The sequence below is a fragment of the Triturus cristatus genome, chromosome 8, assembly GCF_964204655.1.
Source record: "Triturus cristatus chromosome 8, aTriCri1.1, whole genome shotgun sequence".
Taxonomy (NCBI): domain Eukaryota; kingdom Metazoa; phylum Chordata; class Amphibia; order Caudata; family Salamandridae; genus Triturus; species Triturus cristatus.
In genome coordinates this window covers 773,862,362-773,885,561 of record NC_140591.1, presented here as the reverse complement: position 1 = coordinate 773,885,561, position 23,200 = coordinate 773,862,362, and the positions used below count along the sequence as shown (strand labels likewise).

The window sequence follows — 23,200 nt, the reverse complement described above, 5'->3', positions numbered from 1 at the left end:
TTCTGTGGGGACACAGCCCCTTTTTATACATTACAAGGCTTTGTCTAAGGTGCAGGGAAGGGGCGAACCAGTTCCAGCAGGTTCCTGAGCACTTTGTTTTGCTCAGCCCCTCTCCCTATTCACTGGCAGGGCTAAGGTCATTAGACGCACCACAGGGGCCGGCGCCAGCATTGTGTGGGGGAATCCCTGTCCTATTCAGGACCCAGGTACACTCCTCCCCAGCCATCAACATGCTAACTCCCCATTCACCACTGGGTGACTCCTCCTGACTCTGGGGAATTCCCTAGTCCGTCACCTGACCTCACCAGCCAATCGCCAGACAAGCCACACATTTCAGACTGCACACTGAAGTGCCCACTTCTAGAAGTGGCACTTCCACACCAGGTACATGCACGCCGCACACATCAACGCGCAGCATTCACTCCCACGAGTCCGCACATACCAAACACGGGCCTGCACACCCCACGCATCAGGAACTACCGGGACACATACATTCCCCCATGCATTCCTATGGGAGGGCAGGCCAACCTCACAACACGCACGCACTTTACCCTGGGACACAGCGGTAAAGTGCGCAGAAGTCACTAAAATCACTAAACCAAGTCACCATTTTAAGCAAAAAGTTTCGGGGTGAACCGGCCAGAAGGGCCAAGTCCAACAGCTGACATATCATAATGTGCGTGGTCAGTAGTGATTGTGGTAGTATATGAAAAAATGCATTGATCCCATTAGATTCAGGGTACATCATTAGCACTTTTTGGCATTTATTGCCTTTTGCTTAGGTTCCTCGTCTGTGAAAGTTATAAATACTAACATTTAACTATCTAGCTTTAGACCAGTATCTACAGTATCTGGCGAAGATCTGGTTTATGATGAAATTAACTAGGTCCAAGTGGCAAATAAGTTCCAAGGAAGTAATAAAGTGGGTAAAGCTTCAACGGTATTGGTAAATGTATAGTTCATTGTAGGTACTTACAGATCTCATTCTAATTTTGACTTAGGTGTATTCAATTGGTTATTCAAAGGGATTCCTGTAATATTTCATAACCAACTTATAAAGGATAGCACAACTTAATATGTTGCTGTATCATGCTCTCTCATCCTCCACACAAACGTTACTGACTATGATTTGAATGGCCGGGGGTTGTAATCTCACAACCTATTTATTTTGTGCTCTATGAGCGGATAGATGTATTCTCTCCTCCCACTTGAAGATACCTGGCAGCAGGTATGTGAGGAACCCCTTTACACTAAAGATTGGCCAAAAATACATGCAGGGGTACGTACAGTGGCATTGTGCGTGAGATTCAATCTTACACATTATTACATGATACATATTGCATACCTCTCTCCTAGACTACTCCACATGATATATCCATACAGGTCACAGGGCTGTGTGCGATGTCGAGCAACAGTGGCAGACTTTATATTTATGGTTTGGCATTGCCCAGTTGTGGGGGAATATTAGAATGCTGTTCTAGAACTAATTGAGCACTCGTCTGGCTGGGCGATCCCATAAATGATTATTCAATGCAATTTTGGCCTCCTTCCTAATAACCCCAGAAAGAAACTGGTATATGAGTCTAGGCAAGACAGGAAGCTTTGTGCTGCCAGTGCTTGCAATCTCTTGAGTCAGGAAGCGGTCAAGATCGGCCTGTACAATCAATGATCATTGCCTAGAATGTCTAATCATGTTCACTTAGATTTGTTTGGGTGACCCTGGCCAGGTCTTTGAAAGTTTTAAGATTACAGTCTACAAAAATGCTATCCAGGTTTGGTGATACAGAAAACCACTGGGACATCCACCTGCACCTTTACAAAATGCTGCACTTTCATAAAATTCAAGTTGCAAAGACGTTCCATTGGGATCTCCTATATGGGCAATCCAAACCACTGTAAACTTCCTGAGCTTGACCCCATAAGCAGTGTCCTCTGAAACTGCCAATGCCCCATAGAAGCCACAAAACAAGAACGGGCCATTTGAAGGCTGTAACGGCAATCCACAAAAAATGAGTCATCTATTGAAAGGCTCCTTCTTCTTAAAAACTAACATTGTCTTGGTTGACTGTCATGTGATTCCACGACCTTCATTGGGACTGCTCGAGTTTATTTATATATAGAGCTCTATTTCTCTTGTCTAATTTCAGTGATTTCTAGTTCACACATTGTTATCCTTTTCATAAAACATTGTTTTTGGTTCATGAACCTCATCTCTTAATAGTGTTACAGTAAAAAAACATGGGTTATTAGTTAGTGAGTGTTAGAAATGGGATTTCTGGTTGGCTAAGGCTTGCGCCAAAGTCAGACAGAAACCACCACTCTAGTCAGGGCTGGGGAGTTACACGCCAAAGATAACCCCTGCTCACCCCCTTGGTAGCTTGGCACGAGCAGACAGGCTTATCCCTGAGGCGATGTGTAAAGCGTTTGCGCGCGCACCCAGCAACAACACCCAAGGCCCACCACAAAGGAAACTCCACACAAGGTATTATATAAAAATAACCTTTGTATTATACACAACACATTAGATAAAAACACACACTTTACAATGTGCCAACAGGCACGGGCAGAATTTACAAGGGATTATATATACAGGGGACAGGGCCACATGGACCACTGTCAGGAATTAGTACTCTTTAGAAATAGCACTTAGAACGTAGGAATAATATTTTAGAACATAGCACATACAATCACTGTAGCACTAAAAATAGAACATATAGCACACAACCAGTAACTACTGGTAACCAGGAAGTACCACCTACGCAACCCTAACCACCTTTAGGAATACCACGCAGGGAACTAGGACCTCACTAGTACCACCTGTACTAGGGGAAAAACAACCACCTAAGTATCACTCTACCTGTAGGGGTCTAAGCACATAAACACAGGATGCATAAAATACATTTAGGGGTGTAAGGAAATAAACACATGATGCATAAAAACATTTCAGGTGCAGGAAAGGAATAGCGCCAAAACTCACATTAGCCACTACTGTGGCAGTCCCTGGGCCAACTGGCCTAGTAGGGGCAAGGACGCCCTGCGTCCAGAAAAGTCAGGGCGCGCCGGCGCAGGCTGCGCAAGCCAGAACACCGAGGCCACAACCTAAACGTTGCAGCTGCCCACTAAGTGCTGGGCAGCTGGACAAAATGAGTGAGGGCACTACTGTGCCTTTGGAGCCCTCTCTGAGCTATGACAATGGGGCTGCCTTGTGGGCCTCAATCAAACAACCACGGCGTTGTTGGAGTCCTGCTCAGGGACTCAAGATCATCAAAGAAATGCCCCCGTCGTCGGAGCCTTTGTGCTCTACACAACTTCTGCCCCCGTGGAGCCTCGTGGGCTCGTGAACCAGGAAATGCCTCCTAGAGCCTGTCATGGCTCTATTAAAATATTGCCCCCGACGTTGGAGCCTCACGGGCTCTAGAACAAAGTTGGGGGCGACGTTGGAGCGGCCTGCTGCCTTTCGGGGCCGCTCTTACTTGCAACAGAATGCCCCCGTAGTTGGAGTCCCTCTGGACTCTTGGATTAAGCAATCCCAAATTGGAGCGCCTCGCGCTCTAAAGACAATTGCTGCCCAAGTCGTGGGAGCCTCACGGGGCTCGTGAGCAAACAAATGCGGCCCTCGTTGGAGCACACACGCGCCCTTAGGAACCTCCTCGGTCCCCCACACCGCTGCCCACTGTCAGGCGGGGCAGCGAAAAAGAGAAATGAGCACTGCCCCCGCAGTGCTCTGAACGCGGTACGGGGCGGGCACCGAAGCTGTGCCCCGACACTCCCCCCACCACCTCAACACAGAGCCCCACTCACCGGGACTCCGGCGGCGCTTCCTCCTCGTCTTGGTGACCTGCAGGGTTCCCTCCACACGCGGGAGCCCTGCGCGAGGAGCCGCTGCCGCCATCCTGCTTTCCCGATCTTCTTCCTCTGTGCAGGAGCACGGGGTAGGCTCCCGTCCGCTTCCTGCTTTTATGTCAGGCTCCGCCCACGTCCTAGTCAGTGCTGCCTGACTTCCTGTTTGAGCCCGGACCGGGCTGCAGCGGTGATTTTTCCCGTCACAAGAGGGGTAGGCTCCCTCGTTACAGTGGATGTACGGCGGGGTGGGCACCCGCCGTAAAATAAACAAATAAGCGGGGTGGGCACCCGCCAACGAGCACAGCAAGGTCCCTGGCAGGGTGGGCACCTGCCAGGGGATTTCAGGATCTGTATAGACGGGGCAAACGCCGGGTGGGCACCGGTTTGTAGAATTAAAGCGCTCCTAGCGCTAAGGATAAAAAGTAGAAGCGCTCTCAGCGCTAAAGGCCAATAAAAGCTCCCAGACGCTCTGGGGAGAATAAGCCCAAAGTCCAGCAATAAAGTCCTTCAAAAGGCAGGGGGGCAAGGCTGGACCCAGAGCCAGCTCACTGGGCCTCCAGGCAGGGAGGTAGTCCAAGTGGCGGTCCTCTGGTCCAGCGGCAGCAGCAGCAGCCCCCCTCAGGTAAGATCCTGGCAGAGAACAGCTTCTGTGGGGACACAGCCCCATTTTTATACAGACAAACCCTTTGTTCTGGGTTCAGGGTGAGGGGGAAAACCAGTCGCAGCTGGTTGGGGAGCACCCTTGATGTGCTCAGCCCCTCACTCTATTCATTGGCAGGGCTAGGGTCGTCAGTCGCACCACAGGGGGCGGGGCCAGCATTGTGTTTGGAAAACCCTGTCCTATTCAGGACCCAGGTGGACTCCTCCCACCCATCTAGCTGATGATCTCCCCATTCACCACTGGGTGACTCATCCTGACACTGGGGAATCCCTAGCCCGTCACATGACACGACCAGCCAATCACGCGACAGACACACTGCACACAGAAGTGCCCACTTCTAGAAGTGGCACTTCCACACTAGGTACATACACGCCGCACACATCATCGCGCAGCATTCACTCCCACGAGTCCGCACATACCAAACTCGGGCCTGCACACCCCACGCATCAGGAACTACTAGGGACACATACATTCCCCATGCATTCCTATGGGAGGGCAGGCCTATCTCACCTCATGCACTCAGAGCACGCACGCACTTTACCCTGGGACACAGGGAAAGTGCGCAGAAAACCAAACAAATCACCACACCAAGTCACCAGTAAAAATCAAAAAAAGTTCAGGGGTGAACCTGCCAGAAGGGCCAAGTCCAACACAACCCCCTTCCAGCCAAAACGCAGGGCAGCCCAATCACCACCGTGATGGACTTCCCTGCTTGGGGCGATAGAACACGGACGCGGGCCCGCAACTGCAGGGACACCCTCCGGTTCTACGCCACGGCAAACTCATGGAATTCTTTCTAACACCACTGTCTGGACCAACTGGGCTACCCCACTGGTACTCCCAAGTTGTCCGCGGCCAAGACCAGGCCCTAGGCCACCCAGGTGCCACTGGTCTTTGCCTAACCACAGAGTGGGGGGTAGTAACCCCTGGCACATAGCGGCCATTCTCCACTCTTCCTCTCTGAAAGACAGGACTAGACTGCCACTGGTTCTCCAGCCTAGGGTCTACACCCTCAGGCGGACCAGGAGTCTCAGGGAAGGCTCTCCTCCCCCTACCTCTTCTCCTAGGGTTCCTCCTCCTCTGGCGAGGGGTACACCTAGAACGCCATTCCAACCCAGGGTTTAACCCCTCAGGTTGTACCGGGGGCAGAGGTGGGCTCTCCCACCCTCTGCACCCCCTTCCAGAACCCTGCTCCCTACCAACTGGGGCGGTACCTCTGGAAGAAGAACTGGTCGGGACGCTGATTACAGACGTCCCACCCTTCAGGTCAGGCTGATCCCGAACCTGGCCTTCCAACCTCCGGCCTAGAACCTTTGGTGGAATAATTGCCTGGCACTCCAGGACTTCTGGGGATCTCCACTCCATCCCCCTGAGGCTATCAAATGACACGTATGTCGAGCGACTGTCTGTCTGGCGCTGATCTCCCGTCCCCTGTCCACCTGACAGTGCGCGGAGATCCCCCAGAACAGAAGTGGTGTCACCCTGGTCACTACACGGGAACCTAGCCCAACTGGGAAGTCCCTGACCCACCGGCTCTTCCACTGGGGAACTCATCCCCCAATCACTCACGCTGGACTCCTGTACCCTCCCTACCGGAGCGGTACTGCCAGACTCCAGAACCACAGGAGCCCTGGTTACAGGTGCCCCAGGTCCTCCACTCACTAAGAGATCTTCCTCAAGTGGACTAACAGGACAGCCTAGGTCCCCAACTTGGTGTTCCCTCATGAAACCATCCAAGTCCTGAGGCAGGGTTTCGGGCGTCTGGGGACCCTCGGTCACCCCCTCACTCCTGCTCCACTGAGCCAGGCAGTGAGCCCCTACACCCTCCTCGCTATCCTGGGACCTAGCTGGGCTACACTGAGCCTCCTCCACCACGCTGGGCTGGAGGATCTCTGACCCACTATTGTTGGAATCACTCACTAATGACACTAGAGAACCTCTGGCCCTTTCCCAGCGGTCTGCTTCCTCTGCAAGTTCAAATGGACAAAAAGAGTTATACCTCAACAGGTGTTGGCGCAACCCTGGAGAGCAACTACTGAGCATCTGCTCTTTGATAATCATATTTAGTACTCCATCCAAATCCTGCTCCGGGTTAAACACCAACCAGTCCACCAGTGCATCATGACATTCCTCCACAGCCTCCTCCCAAGACTGGTGAGACAGCTTCTTACTGCCCCTGAACTTCAACCTACATTCCTCCTCTCGGGAACAAGGTACCACACTCGGGGGACTGGGACTCTCTGTACTGCACTTTATATCGCTGCCCCCCCTGGACTCCACCCTCACTGGGGAATCCAGAAAACTACCACTATACTCAGGGGACAAGGAAAGGGATGAGGCGCTATCTCCTACGCTGGACCCAGCAAGGGACTCCCTACCTACGGGGTCCTCACTCTCTACTGGAGTCCAGGTACTGTCATCTTCTTCTAAATCTTCAGGGCTCCCCACGGACCCACCACCCTCCAGGTGTGAGGCCCGGGCCCTTTCTTCCTCACTGCGCTCACGTTCCCATTCATCTGCTTGCCATCCAATCATGTAGTTCCTCAATTCGTACACAGTGTCTGACTCGCTCACCCCTATGTTTCTCTCTCTACAGAACCTTTCCAACTCCTGCATACCGTAATAAACTAGATCACTGAGATCAAAAGCAGGCTCCATTCTGGCAGACGTTCTAGAGAAAAGATCACACAGGGAACCTAGGGGTCTGAGCTTAACAGGAGTACACACTTCACAAAAAGACTCAGCAAGCTCTCTAACCCAGAGAACTCACACTCACTTGCCTAGTGCCACACACCATTCATCCACACACAACCCTCCCTTCGGACTGGTAAGGCAGTTTCTACCACCCCTGATTCCTCAACCTGACCACCACGTGACACAGGTACCAACTCTGGGCGCAGGGCGGGGGACAAATGTACAGGACACTATTACGCTGCCACCACTGGATCCCACCCTCTGGTGAATCCAGAAACACAATGCACTAAGGGGGATGATCTACCCTCCCGAGCTAGGGACACCTAACTCACAGTGCACAAAAACACATTTCCAAGGAAATGACAATTAAAAACAATTTTAAAACAATAATCCCTATACCATGTGATTTATCTAAATGCAGAGTTTTGTAGTGCGGCCAGTTGCCGCTGCGGTACAGCGCAAACGCAAGTCCAAATCCCACCGCTGATCACCAATGTTAGAAATGGGATTTCTGGTTGGCTAAGGCTTGCGCCAAAGTCAGACAGAAACCACCACTCTAGTCAGGGCTGGGGAGTTACACGCCAAAGATAACCCCTGCTCACCCCCTTGGTAGCTTGGCACGAGCAGACAGGCTTATCCCTGAGGCGATGTGTAAAGCGTTTGCGCGCGCACCCAGCAACAACACCCAAGGCCCACCACAAAGGAAACTCCACACAAGGTATTATATAAAAATAACCTTTGTATTATACACAACACATTAGATAAAAACACACACTTTACAATGTGCCAACAGGCACGGGCAGAATTTACAAGGGATTATATATACAGGGGACAGGGCCACATGGACCACTGTCAGGAATTAGTACTCTTTAGAAATAGCACTTAGAACGTAGGAATAATATTTTAGAACATAGCACATACAATCACTGTAGCACTAAAAATAGAACATATAGCACACAACCAGTAACTACTGGTAACCAGGAAGTACCACCTACGCAACCCTAACCACCTTTAGGAATACCACGCAGGGAACTAGGACCTCACTAGTACCACCTGTACTAGGGGAAAAACAACCACCTAAGTATCACTCTACCTGTAGGGGTCTAAGCACATAAACACAGGATGCATAAAATACATTTAGGGGTGTAAGGAAATAAACACATGATGCATAAAAACATTTCAGGTGCAGGAAAGGAATAGCGCCAAAACTCACATTAGCCACTACTGTGGCAGTCCCTGGGCCAACTGGCCTAGTAGGGGCAAGGACGCCCTGCGTCCAGAAAAGTCAGGGCGCGCCGGCGCAGGCTGCGCAAGCCAGAACACCGAGGCCACAACCTAAACGTTGCAGCTGCCCACTAAGTGCTGGGCAGCTGGACAAAATGAGTGAGGGCACTACTGTGCCTTTGGAGCCCTCTCTGAGCTATGACAATGGGGCTGCCTTGTGGGCCTCAATCAAACAACCACGGCGTTGTTGGAGTCCTGCTCAGGGACTCAAGATCATCAAAGAAATGCCCCCGTCGTCGGAGCCTTTGTGCTCTACACAACTTCTGCCCCCGTGGAGCCTCGTGGGCTCGTGAACCAGGAAATGCCTCCTAGAGCCTGTCAGGGCTCTATTAAAATATTGCCCCCGACGTTGGAGCCTCACGGGCTCTAGAACAAAGTTGGGGGCGACGTTGGAGCGGCCTGCTGCCTTTCGGGGCCGCTCTTACTTGCAACAGAATGCCCCCGTAGTTGGAGTCCCTCTGGACTCTTGGATTAAGCAATCCCAAATTGGAGCGCCTCGCGCTCTAAAGACAATTGCTGCCCAAGTCGTGGGAGCCTCACGGGGCTCGTGAGCAAACAAATGCGGCCCTCGTTGGAGCGCACACGCGCCCTTAGGAACCTCCTCGGTCCCCCACACCGCTGCCCACTGTCAGGCGGGGCAGCGAAAAAGAGAAATGAGCACTGCCCCCGCAGTGCTCTGAACGCGGTACGGGGCGGGCACCGAAGCTGTGCCCCGACACTCCCCCCACCACCTCAACACAGAGCCCCACTCACCGGGACTCCGGCGGCGCTTCCTCCTCGTCTTGGTGACCTGCAGGGTTCCCTCCACACGCGGGAGCCCTGCGCGAGGAGCCGCTGCCGCCGTCCTGCTTTCCCGATCTTCTTCCTCTGTGCAGGAGCACGGGGTAGGCTCCCGTCCGCTTCCTGCTTTTATGTCAGGCTCCGCCCACGTCCTAGTCAGTGCTGCCTGACTTCCTGTTTGAGCCCGGACCGGGCTGCAGCGGTGATTTTTCCCGTCACAAGAGGGGTAGGCTCCCTCGTTACAGTGGATGTACGGCGGGGTGGGCACCCGCCGTAAAATAAACAAATAAGCGGGGTGGGCACCCGCCAACGAGCACAGCAAGGTCCCTGGCAGGGTGGGCACCTGCCAGGGGATTTCAGGATCTGTATAGACGGGGCAAACGCCGGGTGGGCACCGGTTTGTAGAATTAAAGCGCTCCTAGCGCTAAGGATAAAAAGTAGAAGCGCTCTCAGCGCTAAAGGCCAATAAAAGCTCCCAGACGCTCTGGGGAGAATAAGCCCAAAGTCCAGCAATAAAGTCCTTCAAAAGGCAGGGGGGCAAGGCTGGACCCAGAGCCAGCTCACTGGGCCTCCAGGCAGGGAGGTAGTCCAAGTGGCGGTCCTCTGGTCCAGCGGCAGCAGCAGCAGCCCCCCTCAGGTAAGATCCTGGCAGAGAACAGCTTCTGTGGGGACACAGCCCCATTTTTATACAGACAAACCCTTTGTTCTGGGTTCAGGGTGAGGGGGAAAACCAGTCGCAGCTGGTTGGGGAGCACCCTTGATGTGCTCAGCCCCTCACTCTATTCATTGGCAGGGCTAGGGTCGTCAGTCGCACCACAGGGGGCGGGGCCAGCATTGTGTTTGGAAAACCCTGTCCTATTCAGGACCCAGGTGGACTCCTCCCACCCATCTAGCTGATGATCTCCCCATTCACCACTGGGTGACTCATCCTGACACTGGGGAATCCCTAGCCCGTCACATGACACGACCAGCCAATCACGCGACAGACACACTGCACACAGAAGTGCCCACTTCTAGAAGTGGCACTTCCACACTAGGTACATACACGCCGCACACATCATCGCGCAGCATTCACTCCCACGAGTCCGCACATACCAAACTCGGGCCTGCACACCCCACGCATCAGGAACTACTAGGGACACATACATTCCCCATGCATTCCTATGGGAGGGCAGGCCTATCTCACCTCATGCACTCAGAGCACGCACGCACTTTACCCTGGGACACAGGGAAAGTGCGCAGAAAACCAAACAAATCACCACACCAAGTCACCAGTAAAAATCAAAAAAAGTTCAGGGGTGAACCTGCCAGAAGGGCCAAGTCCAACAGTGAGGATGTGAGTGCTTCACAAGAAATAATTCCAAAATCCTCCATCAGGGAAAGCCTGAAGCTGTATCCAACAAAGTCCTCTTGAACTTGGACACCTTTACCACAAGGTCTAGCTGAGTTTCTGGAGCATCTTGTGTTTGTCACTTGTAAGACTCCCAGAACCTCAAGACAGCACAGAGGGGCCAAGACTCACTCCAGCAGAAGCTACCAAAGAGTTAATTCCAGATCGGGTTATTACTGGTCCTAGCAGAAAAAGGTCCTATGCAGCTTGTTGTGTCCCTGTAGCCAATTGACCCTTTGAGGCCACGTCTCAGTTAAAGTTACAAGTGGGAGAAGGTCCAGCCTCTCAGATCTGCACACAGGTCACGGACAGCAGGTCTAGTCCTCTTCTGTTCTTCCATAGGTCCAGATGTGTTCTAATGAGCTGGGTGTGAGGATTCTCTAACCAGTGGGTGCAGGTTCCCCTGAACACTCCCTAAACAATGAGAAAACCAATTTCCCAAGGCAAACCTTCCCACCTATTCAGCTAGACCACTGTCACTTTTCTTCGAGGTTTCTGGTTTGACAGACAGACGTGTTTAGAGAAATAAGCAGCCCTCTCCACTTCAACTACACCAAACTGGTTCTGGGCCCAGCCCCCCCCCACACTAGACTTGTACCAAACTGTCTACAATGTCTCTTGGTAAAAAAGGCTTCACTTTCCCCGGCCTCCCTCTACACTTAGCTCACCTTATTAGGGGAAAGCACTGGCAGGACAGCTGCTGGCCGGTTAATTCTAATTAGCATGGCAGGTTAACTCTAATTAGCCAACTGGAGGTTCAGGCAGATAAAGTCTAACTTTTTAAAAGTTACTTTTCCTAAACATTTACTGAAAATCTGACCGCCAGTGGATTGGATTTTTAATAAACATTAAAACAAAAGGGTGAATTGTTGAATCATCTGTGTAGCTTATCGCGTACCAAAGGTAGCAGAATTACTATTTTATCTAAACTTTATTTGTTTCTTATAGTATCAGCTAAAGTCCTTCACAGTGAAAATAGTTTTTGGGGGGCAAGTCACTTTATGAACCTGCTGGCCTAAAATGATTACATGTTCCACTTTTAAATACTAGGCTCCCTACCTTGTGGATTTGAAAGCCTACTCAGGGGTGACTTATTAGATATTTTTTTAAAAAGGCTTTCCTGTTTAAAAGGGTTATTTTGGCAAGTTCTTCTGCAGGTTTAAAAGCTCCAGGAGTCAGGCTACACAGGTAGTCCTGAAGCAGTATTTTCTTTGTAAGCCTACTGGATGGCACAACATGTTCTGTAGTAAACAAGTGATATTTAATTCCATGCCCTTGGTGTATTTTCCTGCACCATGTGCTATGGCCTTACTGGAAAGTCTTAATATACCATTTGGGGATTAAACAATTTTAACTTGTTTTAGGGTCTTAGCACATGGACTAGAGCCTGGACAGCAGTGCCCGTTTGTAAAGGCCAAAAACTGGCAATACTAGTAAGCAAAATGGAGATGATCACGCATAAAGAGGAATTTTCTCACACTTACTGCTTGAATTGTTGTTATTTCACACTTGTACATCTCTAAAATGTAACTTCTGAGCTCATCTAGTGCCGCCAAATGATGAATCCATAGACACTGTCCTTAACCTTTGGAATGCCGCTGTGGAGTCCATTTTGTTAAGCTGTTGTGAGACCTTTGCCATATAATCTATGAATGTCTGTTCCACTCTTTGCCCTGAGTCCTGTGGGAGCATTTAATGCAGCCACACACACATGTAAAACTAATAGCTTAGAAGTCTATATTGCATCATTCACATGAAATATGTGTTCTACGTTTGCTGAATGTTAGTTATGATTATATGCTATTAGTATTCGATAAAAATTGCTATGTGCTCGAATGCCCTTTCGCGAATTTCAGTAGGTAAAATCGATGTAACACAAAAGAAAGCCCTGTGGATGGACAGTCCTGTGTATGGAATCATTTCAAGAAAAATGTCTTCTCATTTGTTTAGAGACTTCTTGCATTAGGTTGAATTAGAAACAATAAGAAGCTTATTAACGCAAATGATCAGTCCATATCTAACTATTTCTTGAAAATCAAGTTATTAAGGGGTTAGATTCCAGCCACATTTTTCCTTGTTATTCTGTACTTTTTTCAGTGGTGGCTGGCATGGATGAGGGGTGGTGAGCAGGGAGGGTGAAGAAAAAAAATTCACTTACCTCTTCACGGCCGCATCTTTCCACCACTTTTCTTCCTGATAAGTCCCGGAACAGAAGCAGGAAGCACAAAGGCTCCCCTAAGTCAATCACGACGCTGCTGTCACCAACATGACAGCAGCGTTGTGATTGGTCTGAGTGTTGTGGTTCAGCGTTCAGACAGGGACTGGGAGCCTGTGCATGTTCCCCACCCAAGCTGTGCAATATAGCCAGGTGGAGAGCATGCTAAGTGCTCGTGACTGTTAGGCTGGCCCAAGATGGCCGGCCAAACCATCATGCGCACTTAGAAAGTGCCCCATACACTCCTCCCCTGCTCTGTGAGCAGCCTTGCCCCGCTCCACCATGCAAAACTGCCTCAGCAGGGGAAAATAAAATGATAATAACATTGTGTTATATCATTTTATTTTTCCTTTTTTAGACTGCAGAAAAGCTGTGGGGCAATGCTCCTCCGCCTTAGCGGAGAAGCCGCTTCTGACTTTTTACCACTAGCATTTTGAAATGTGATGCTATATAAAAACCCCAGGGAATAATCAAACCATTACTGACATTGCAAAAAAAGATCAACCCTGACGTGTAGAGCCCACAGTATGGAATTGAGATCGACTTGAAGTTGTGTGTACTGTTGCAATCTCAATTTGATTTAACTTTGGTATATTAATACATTAGTCTCTTGTGAATTCTTAAATGCGACAATTAAAGTCTGCCAATTTTTTCGAAGCAGTGTGCAAAATAGGAATTCTTCAGTAAACGATATTACTCTTTCCAAACTCATAGCCTCAACATTTTATAAGATTCCCAAGAGACACGAACACAGGTTCATGATGAAATTAGAAATGGCTCAGCTGAGTAACGCAACAAAGAGACCAAATCTGCATTGTGTGTGTTAACCATACAGATTAGATTTCATTACTCATTGGACATGGGACTAAACATCTCTCAAGGGACGCTGATGTTTCTGGAATTATGTCGTTCTGCACAGGCGCATGGCTTGAGCCTTTTAGAGGCTGATGGGTGGTGGAGGTGTGACAAAGGCCATGATTGCAACCTATGGGTTACATACAGACCATAGGCGTTTGTGTACATATCATAATCCCTCATTTGTGATCATTAGCACCCGCCTATGTTTTCCCCTGACGAATTTTGGGAGGTCAAAGGGTTGACCTGTCGGAATTTATCAGGGAAGAAGGCCCAAAAATACAGAAAAGGACCAATTCTGCATGTTTTCAGAGTTAAAAAGCTTGGGATAGGATGTATTTACAGCTCCGGGTAATACCTCTTCCTGTGGTAATGTCTCTGAGAGACATCACTGGTAGCAAAAATAATATTAAAGTTTTAGAAATCTACCAGCAGGCTGAAAATAGATGGCTATGCACAAGTGATTTTTTTAGAAGGTCTAATTTGAAAAAAGTTTATGGTCAAAGAGGGATCGTGAAAAAGTTTGCCACAAATTTCAAGTGCATAAAGACGTATTCGTTCAGCGTCAGCTCCCTAATAACCCGGCATAGAGACATTTGCTTTAGGATACAGAGAACATAGGACTTTTTTGTCACTGCACATGATTTATTTCGCTTTAATGCTGCTCTGCCTGGGGAGATGTTTCTTTAGTTCGAGGTAGTTCAGCGAGACATCTTCACAGGTGAACTGATTGACAGAGTGCTGAAACTTTTCAGACACTCACCCCCAGTCACAGATGTAGGCTTAGTCCATCATCATTCTTCTACTCACTAAGCCACCCTAGTTTGGACCCAGCCATATTCAAATCAGTCTTGAACTTGTGCCTCATGGGAACAGTCCAGCTCAAACATCCAGGCCATGTCCTCCCTGGACTGGGAACAAGCATTCTGGGACCGGTTTCAGGGCATCACCCTTTATCAGCCAGGCTAGCTTGAATCCAGTGACGCAGTGAGCGTCTGGGCATACCCTTCCCATTTAGGGCGACAAAAGCAAAAGGAACAAATGATAGACTGAATGCTGAACAATGCAAACATTCATCCCCAGTTATAAGGATCTGGGTTTAATCTATCATTCTTTTGCTCATCACACCACCCCAGTTTGGGCCCAGCGATATACAAATCAGTCTTGACCCTGTTCCTCATCGGAACAGTCCAGCCCGACCTCTAAGGCCAGGTCCTCTCTAGACCGGAAACAAGCATCCTGGGACCGATTTCGGAGCTAACTTGAATCCAGTGGCAGAAAATAGGCCTGCAACCAAAATAAAAGTGGCTCCCACTAGCGAATCAGACAGCTGCAAAAAGGGGCCCACATTTCCAATCCGGGACAGTTTTGAATATGTAACCATCGGTCTTTTTCAATGTATTGGAGACTGCATGCATTTGTGCTTTTTTGCAGGCAATGTTTGTGGTAAAGTCTGAGAAATCAGCAATAAATCCCAGTCACCAAGCCATAAAAACAGACCCATGAACAGTAAAAAAAAAAACAAATAGCCCTCCCACTGACATGTCAGACCAGCCCTTCTGGCACTGTCCGATTGCCCTATAGGCCAGTACGAACCTGTTCACCAATAAGACTGGTTCGGTTGGACAAAAAATTGCTTTCTTTTCCTGTGGCACTGGGTACAATTCTACAAAAGTTCACTGATTTGTTGCAACTACCACAGAAGAAAAAGTCAAAAATTAGGTAAAGGGAGATAGATGCACACAAACATTAACTGTCTTGTTTATTTACAATCCCGCCAGTTTGCGTTGCTCTCCCTAGGTTCAGTTTTGACAGAAACAACTGCACAAACTTGTGAAACGCCTGACATCCGCCACTGATGCCTAGGGATCGAATTTGAGAGTTTTGCAGCCCAACTTTAGTCCTCAGTAGTATTAAAACAAATGGATGAGTTTCGCCTGTTTCCCAAGTTAGAAAATACTTTCACCGACCCATATTTGTGAAAGGAAAGTCAGCACCCCAACTAGGGCTGTCTTTTGCTACCTACTTATAGCACTGGGAGCTTTGCTTGCATTAGGTCCTATGGTACCCTTGCTACTCAGTGCCTAAATTGTAACAAAATAAATGCCAGGGCCCTAGTCAGGAAAATAATGCAGCTTGCTCCACCCATGGACCCTGCCAGTGCTGCCAATGACAGTACCAACACAACTACTAACCATCACACACCTTCAAGTGTGACAAGCAGACTATTCCACGCCCCTAAAGCTATGAAGAATGGCTTGGGCGGCAGGTAATTGTCCTTTTGAATGTATACTGAATTAATAAACAACTGTGCTCATCTCTAAATTAGACAGACAGCGCCCCCATGAGGCAGACTGTCATAAGCACCAGTGTTGACAATTAAATGCTGGTGCCAAGTACCGGACACACACCGGTTCAAGTTAAACACTGTCACTGTTTAGTTGACCGTTTCATATTAAAATGCGGCACAGAGCAGTGCTTCAAATTAAAAGGCACACATAAAGGAAAGCTAATCTGTTAGACGGGGAGGCAAGCAGTACAAAGTAATATACACAACAAAGATGACATATTCTGATCTCTAAAACCATGGAAAATGGATTGCTATCCAAAGAAGAAATATACCTCTCCTAAACAGATCTTGCGGCTTTGACGGCATTGCCAATTGCCATAACATGGCAAAGTGGAAAAATTCTCAGTAAAGTCAATTTTGTAAAGTTTGCTACATAATAATTTTTAAACGTCCAATATTTTGTGCTTCTGTGCTTTCCTTTTAAAACTGTATGGCTGGCAAGGTGACATGGTTAAATAAGATCTCTCTAGTGACATCAATGTGACGTGCGCGACCCACGTTTAACATGGCAAAGTTGACGCATCCCTACCCTCCCGAGGCCAATAAATTAAGCACTATAAACTCGGCCTACAGTGCTAAGAAACACCAGAACCAGTAGTTGAACGTACTATATAAAAAAGTGATTGTATAAAAAGGAACTTATTATCGTATTTCATTTCCTTATCAGACCTCATGAAGTTGCAATTTTGTTGAGCCCAATAGTTTTCAAAATTCTCCAGCTACACTATATTTTGATGCAGTTCATTCAGCAGGGTGCATAGAGTATCTTTGTCAGGTGGGGCGAGTGGGATGGAATGCATGGTAATGGTACAAGGGAGTTTGGTAGTTGAAGGGCGAAATTACATTTCGCCACTGGAGCACTCCCAAAAACATGAAACACCCAACTCTTTGGCCTTTTTGTTGCAGTGTGTCGTGGGGCCTTGAGGCTGATGTTTAATTAGTCTTGTTTCAGTGTTGGCCCTAGAAGTGCAAACACCAGGAGGGGAGGTAGATTGTGCAAGGGGTGCCTGACCATCAATGCCGTGTGCACTTTCGAAAGAGTTGAATAGTTAGTTTCTGGAACTCGCTTTTCGTCTTTCACTTCAAAGCAGGATTCCCATGTACTAAATATGGTGTTCGCAATGGTTGGTGTTATCAATTCATATTGACTTCAGCTGTCTAGCAGTATCACTTGACTACAACTGCAGTCAAATCACGCCCCTATAACAAGTACAATGAGGTGATTGGATGCACTGCTGCAGGTGTGCCTAGGGTACAAAAATTCTAGGACTGGCGATAAATACATTTAACTCTTTTGTCAGAATAAGCTTTTTGTCTCTTATAATTTTGCTTTATTAATATTAGTTATCTTGCCATTTTATTATCTTGCGTTAGCATAGAGAGCCTCTTCTCTCGCACTGCCTCTGTTTATCTTCATCTGTGCATGCATTCATTACAAATTCGTAATATTTTTGGTTAATACTGAACAATGTGTTACTTTTTGTAAATATATATAATATTTTGTTCAGATTGCTTTGAAGTTTTATAATGATGTCCATTTTGCGCTTTTCGCAATAAAGGGCCAAATTTACTAAGATTTGACACAACAGTGTTGCATCAAAGTGAGAGAGCAGAACGACGCTGTTAGAAATGGGAGTCTCTAGTTGGCAAGGGATTGCACCTTTGTCCAAACAGGGACCCTTCTTCCTAGTCAGGGTAAGGGAGTTACACTCCTAAAAAAAAACTTGCTCACTCCCTTGGTAGCTTGGCAGAGCAGTCCGGCTTATCTTAGAGGCAGTGTGTAAAGCATTTGCACATAACCAACAGTAATACAGTGTAAGCACTACAAAAGGACACCACACCAGTTAAGAAAAATATCGAATAGTTTTATATACTTAAGACAAGACCAAACACGATAAAAATCCACAATACGGCATTTAAAAATCTTCAGTTATCAAAATAACCTTATAAAACAGTTCCTTGATGTCAATAGCTCCGTCCGGGGCTATCACGGAGTCATGAGCAAACAAATCCAAACAGTACTGGTTGAATGTGGCGTCGCGGGCCAGCCGCGGCATCGGGAAGACCCGCAAACAGTACCTTTCCGAAATGCAGGGCGTCAATGATCTCTCATTGAGCTTCCGAACACACGGCATCTGAAGGCGTCGGTTCCGGAGGTCGGTGCAGGAGTCGTCGGGCCCTCGAAGTCACACGTGTTGCAGATAAAACTCCTCTTCGTTGAAGTCAGGAGCGCTGGCGTCGGCAGGTGCCGAGTGCTGCGGTGCGAAGTGCAGCGATGCAGCGTGCGGTGCCCTCAGGTCGCGGTCTGAGCAGTGGCTCGGTGGCGGCGTCAGATGGCGTCGTCGGTGAGACCAGGGTTGCAGTGTGAGATGAAGGCAGTGCTCGTCACGGTGCTGGCAGGTCACGGTGCAGGCAGTGGCATTGTGGTTGCTGAAGCGCTGTCGTCGGCTGACGAACTGGAGTCGATGGCACCGGCGTCAGTAGGCCAAGGCTGCGGTTCAGGATGAGGGCGGTGCATCTTGTAACTTACAAGAGGTGCCCTCAAACCACAGTGCAAGCAGCGGCGTTGATTCCGGCATGAAGCGGCATTGTCGGGGATACCAAGGTGTCATCGTAAAGCGAGGCGGTGCGGAGTGCGGTGCCCACAGGTCACAGTGCGAGCAGCGGCTCGGTGGCGGCATCAGCAGGCATCGTTGATGAGACCAGGGTCGCGGTGCGGCATTGCGGCGGTGCCCTCTGCGGTGCCTTCAGGACACGGAGTCGGCAGCGGTGTCGTAGACGGCATCGAGCTTGAAGTCTTTGCTGTTCCTGAGACTTCTTGAACAGGGGGCAAGCTCTACCTCAAGCCCTTGGAGAAACTCACAAAAGTATATTGCAGAAAGTTCAGCCCAGTCCTTTCACTGCCCAAGGCAGAAGCAGCCCCTGCAGGCCAACACAGCAAAGCACACAGCAAAGTGGTAGTTCCTCCTCACAGCTTCTCCGGCTCTTCTTCTTGGCAGTCTTCTTGATCCAAATGAGTTCTGAAATCTTGGGGTCTGGGCCCCAGTATTTATACTAGCAAATCCTTTGTCCTCTGAAGGCAGAGGGTCCTGTACCTAGTTCAAATCAATTCTGGGTGCATTCTGTCAGTGTGCACCTTCTTCCTTTGTCAGTGTGGGCAAGGGTCCTCAGACGCACCACAGGAGGTGGAGCCAGCATTGTGGAAGGCAGGCACAGCCCTATGCAGACTCAGGTGCTACTCCTCCCACCCATCTACATGCAGATAGGTCTATTCAGCTCTGTGCTGACTCACCCTGTCTCCTGGAGTCTCCCCTCGCCCCTGTCACTCACAAACCAGAGAGACAATACACAACCTAGCAGAGGCAGGCTGAATGGTTAGGTACGAAAATACCTACTTTCTAAAAGTCGTATTTTCAAACACAGAATGCTAAAACCAACTTCACTAAAAGATGTATTTTATCATTCTGAGTTCAGGCATACTAAACTCGAATTTCTACCATGTTCCCTGGGTCAGTTAGGATTATAGGATGTTATAATCAAACTGCTCATTCTGGCCTATGGGAAATAGGTAGCCTTGCAATAGTGAAAAAAGAAGTAGGCTGTAATTCACTATCAGGACATGCCACACACACCAGGGTATGTCCTACCTTTCACATACAATGCACCCTGCCCACAGGGGTACCTTGGGCCTACCTTAGGGGTGACTAACATGTAGAAAAGGGAAGTTTTAGGGACTGGCAAGTGGGTGCACTTGCCAAGTCGACATGGCAGTTCCAGACTGCACACAGGCTCTGCAATGGCAGGCCAGAGTTACACTTTATGGGCTGTTTGCGTGGGTGGCACTATCCAGTGCTGCAGCCCACCAACAGCATTTGATTTATGGGCCCTGGCACTCGCAGTGCACTTTACTGGGGACTGACACATAAATCAAATAGGCCAATCTTGGAAACACCAATCCATACACATTTTACACAGATTGCATATGTACTTTAGCACTGATTGGCAGTGGTAACGTGCCCCGAGTCCTAAAACCAACACAAACAGGTCAGGAAAAAATAGGAGGAAGAAGCAAAAAGGTTAGGAATAACCCTGCAAAAAGGGCCATCTCCAGCAGCCGCCATATTAAATAAGATATGGTGCTGGTTCTATGTCACCCTGCGCTGGTGCGCCTTTTGACAGCTTTGGCCCACGGATGCACCCTTGCACCATAGTGCAAAGTTATGTGTCATGTCTATATAGGTTTTGGTAATGGAAGGGTATGTTTCCAGGGCAAAATACTAAGCTTAGAAACATTAAAAGGTTTCTAATGTGTACCTGTGCTGTACATTACAGCACACATGCAAAATTCAAAAATATTTTTAGAAAATAACGTTTCTCACACATTACGCAGGTCAAGAGGAGGCGTAATGTGTTTTAAGTAAATTCTTGTCTACCTTTTTAAGTAGATAAAGATTTGCATAAAAAACCCGGGTGGATGCATGGGAACACTCATGTACTATGGTATTCCCGCTTAATGCAAAGCAGCACAAAGTAGCTCACAGCGCGTTGCTCTGGAAAGTAAATACCAAAATAATACTTTACACCAGATTGTGTCAATTTTGTGATGCTAAGCCAGCACTAGTTGGAAGGCAAGTCTCTGATTCTTTTCGAAAATGAATGGAAGCTTGATTTATTGACCCCAATTTTAACAATATGACTAAACAGGTCTATTAGGATATGAAAAATATAGTTTTTTTTTTAAAATTGCACGTCTGTATCCTTTCCAAATAAATTGTTTATGTCTATGAATAAAATTGGTAAGGAAATTGGTTCAATCTGAATTATATATCAATACAGATCATATGCTATGAAACATGTTCCTTTTACATTTGTCTAAAAATCACATATAATGAAGACACTTTAAGATAATCTTAAATTCCTTACCGAGTAAATGTGCAGGCAGGCATCCAGTTTTATCTATATATGCAGGGCCGTAGAAATCATGTAATCTGCCCCTCACATAGGCATGCAGTTCCTTGTAAAGTGGTTGTATCTAAAGGATTATAGAAATGATATGTTATCTTGTGAACCTGTCCATTAATGAAAACTATCTTTAAAAGTGGCACCTTTCTCCCAGCTTGAATCACAAATAGCTATATTACCATTACTCAGGAAGCCTTCATGGTTCCTACATTAAGCCACCATTCAATTGCAGTAGCAGCCGGCATGGCTCACGGGTGGGGGGCAGGTGCAGGGGGGTGTGGTTGCACCGTAGTGGGGGTTGCACAGGGAAGGGATCACAATTTAAAAAAAACTACCTTTCCACCGGGTTCCACGTCTTCACTGCTCCTGCTCTCCTGCCTCTGGCAGGAACAGGAAGCAGGCAGCCAGGCTCCCTCCCCTCAGCCAATCCCAACGCTGCAAGCAGAGTTGTGGATTTTCGGGACGGCGCCCAGCCAGGGGCCAACGGGGTGGCCATGTTATCCATGCAGGCTGCAATGGAGAAGGGCAGAGTGCGCATGACTGGTTTGGGCAGCTCAAAAGGGCCGACCAATCAGTCTTTGCAAACTCAGGAGTGGGCAAACCACTATTCCCCTGCCCTGCTCAAAGAGCAGAGCAGCCCCGCCCGCCCGCAATGCAAAGCAAACATAAAATGGTAATAACTACAAGTTATTACCATTTTATGTTTTGGCTTTCTCGCACGGCGAGAAATCAGTGGGGCTATGCTCCTCTGCCCTGTTTAATTGTCAATTTTCCAAGCATTGGGTAGGCATTTTAGCCATTCTGGCAGCCTATTCCAGCCTCTGGGACCCCCCAAAAAAAATCACATCCCACACACTGGGTCTTTCAAGCTCAGCCATCTGACAGTGCTAGGCTGCCTGAAAAGTAAGTTCACAACAGAATCTACCACTTTTATCACCCCAGAAAGTTGAGCTGTATCCATTAACATTTGTCAGACTCAGGGCCTGATTTTGAATTTAGGTTGTATCGCGAGGAGGGGTGTGGCAGTGAACCACAGTGCACAGCAGGGTTTTGCAAAAGCATATCTGTTGTCTTCACTCCTTGTCCCAAAATGCGGAGCCAGGTTTTCCTTGTAATGAAGCATAACAGACGGTGCACCTGCCATCAGATGACATGGCGAATTGCTCCACAGCTGCCTCCGCTGCACTCTGCAGCCCAAACAGCAGAGGCAGAATTGCGGCATTGGCTGTTTTAATGCAGTGGCATTTGCTTAAAAAGTGCTTTTCTTCAATTGTGACACTTGCACAAGAGCAATCCATGGGTCTATTTTGGGGAAAAACACTTGAATATCAGCGCTAGTTAAGCAGCCTCATAAAATATCCTTACTCATACCTGTCTTTGGCCCATCAAAGAGTCCTTTTGAAGTGCACAGGAGAGCCTGGCTCTCCCTTCCAGTGTGTTTCCCACCCAGCTCTCAGGAATGTGGCAAGACGCAAATCTGTATGGAGGGCTTCTCCGCGTGCCTTTTTCAAGCCCCGGGTTTCTAATATGTAACCCACAGGCCTTCTTGTATTGTACCACTCTTAGGCACACATAGCACACACAGATAAACAAACATGCGCTGTACAGATCTACATAATACCATGATGTAGGCCAAGGGTGACTTAAGCACACAGTACGAGAACTTTGCAAGAGCGGGCCAGCAGAACCCTCTCCAGTAACACTACTAATCCCCATTACTAAAACACAGCATGCTGCCGCCACCAACCTTGTGCTTCTTAACTCCTGATAAAGGCTGTAGCCCAGTACCACTGCAAGACTCATGTTTTAGGTGACCCTTCCCGGTCCAACAAGACCGCACTCCGTGAGACAGGCTTAGGTCATGGCACACAAATATGATCCGTGTTCACCCAAAACCAAAGATCAGCAGATATTGTTGCAGCTGGGAAACTCAAGACAGGGTTGCACGTCTGTCACCATGCGAGGGACTTTTTCTTCCTAACACCTTGGAAATAAAAAAATGGGCTAGGTTCATGCGCCCTCACTGTTCAGTTGCTAACAGGACATTTGTCTCTGTTTTGTTATTCCTTATTGCAATGTGGGCCTAGGGCCCAAGACATTAGTCAGAGGTCTGCCTGTAGCTGGGCTTACGGTCTTGGGGAGCCAAATCTACTCATTCATACAGGA

The 23,200-nt window shown here is 48.3% G+C and overlaps 1 protein-coding gene across 4 annotated transcripts in view; it reads right to left on the bottom strand.

The window, feature by feature from the left end:
• ACE2 (angiotensin converting enzyme 2) overlaps nt 1-23,200 on the bottom strand; it is a 507,698-nt gene that overhangs the window by 363,262 nt on the left and 121,236 nt on the right. For all 4 annotated transcript variants that reach the window (XR_014967783.1, XR_014967782.1, XR_014967784.1 and 1 more), the window contains exon 6: nt 20,996-21,104. Coding sequence is in view for 1 of the 4 variants with exons in the window: in XM_085622215.1 (XP_085478341.1) it covers nt 20,996-21,104 (109 nt within the window). In the remaining 3 variants the exon portion in view is untranslated. The remainder of the gene's footprint in view (nt 1-20,995; nt 21,105-23,200) is intronic.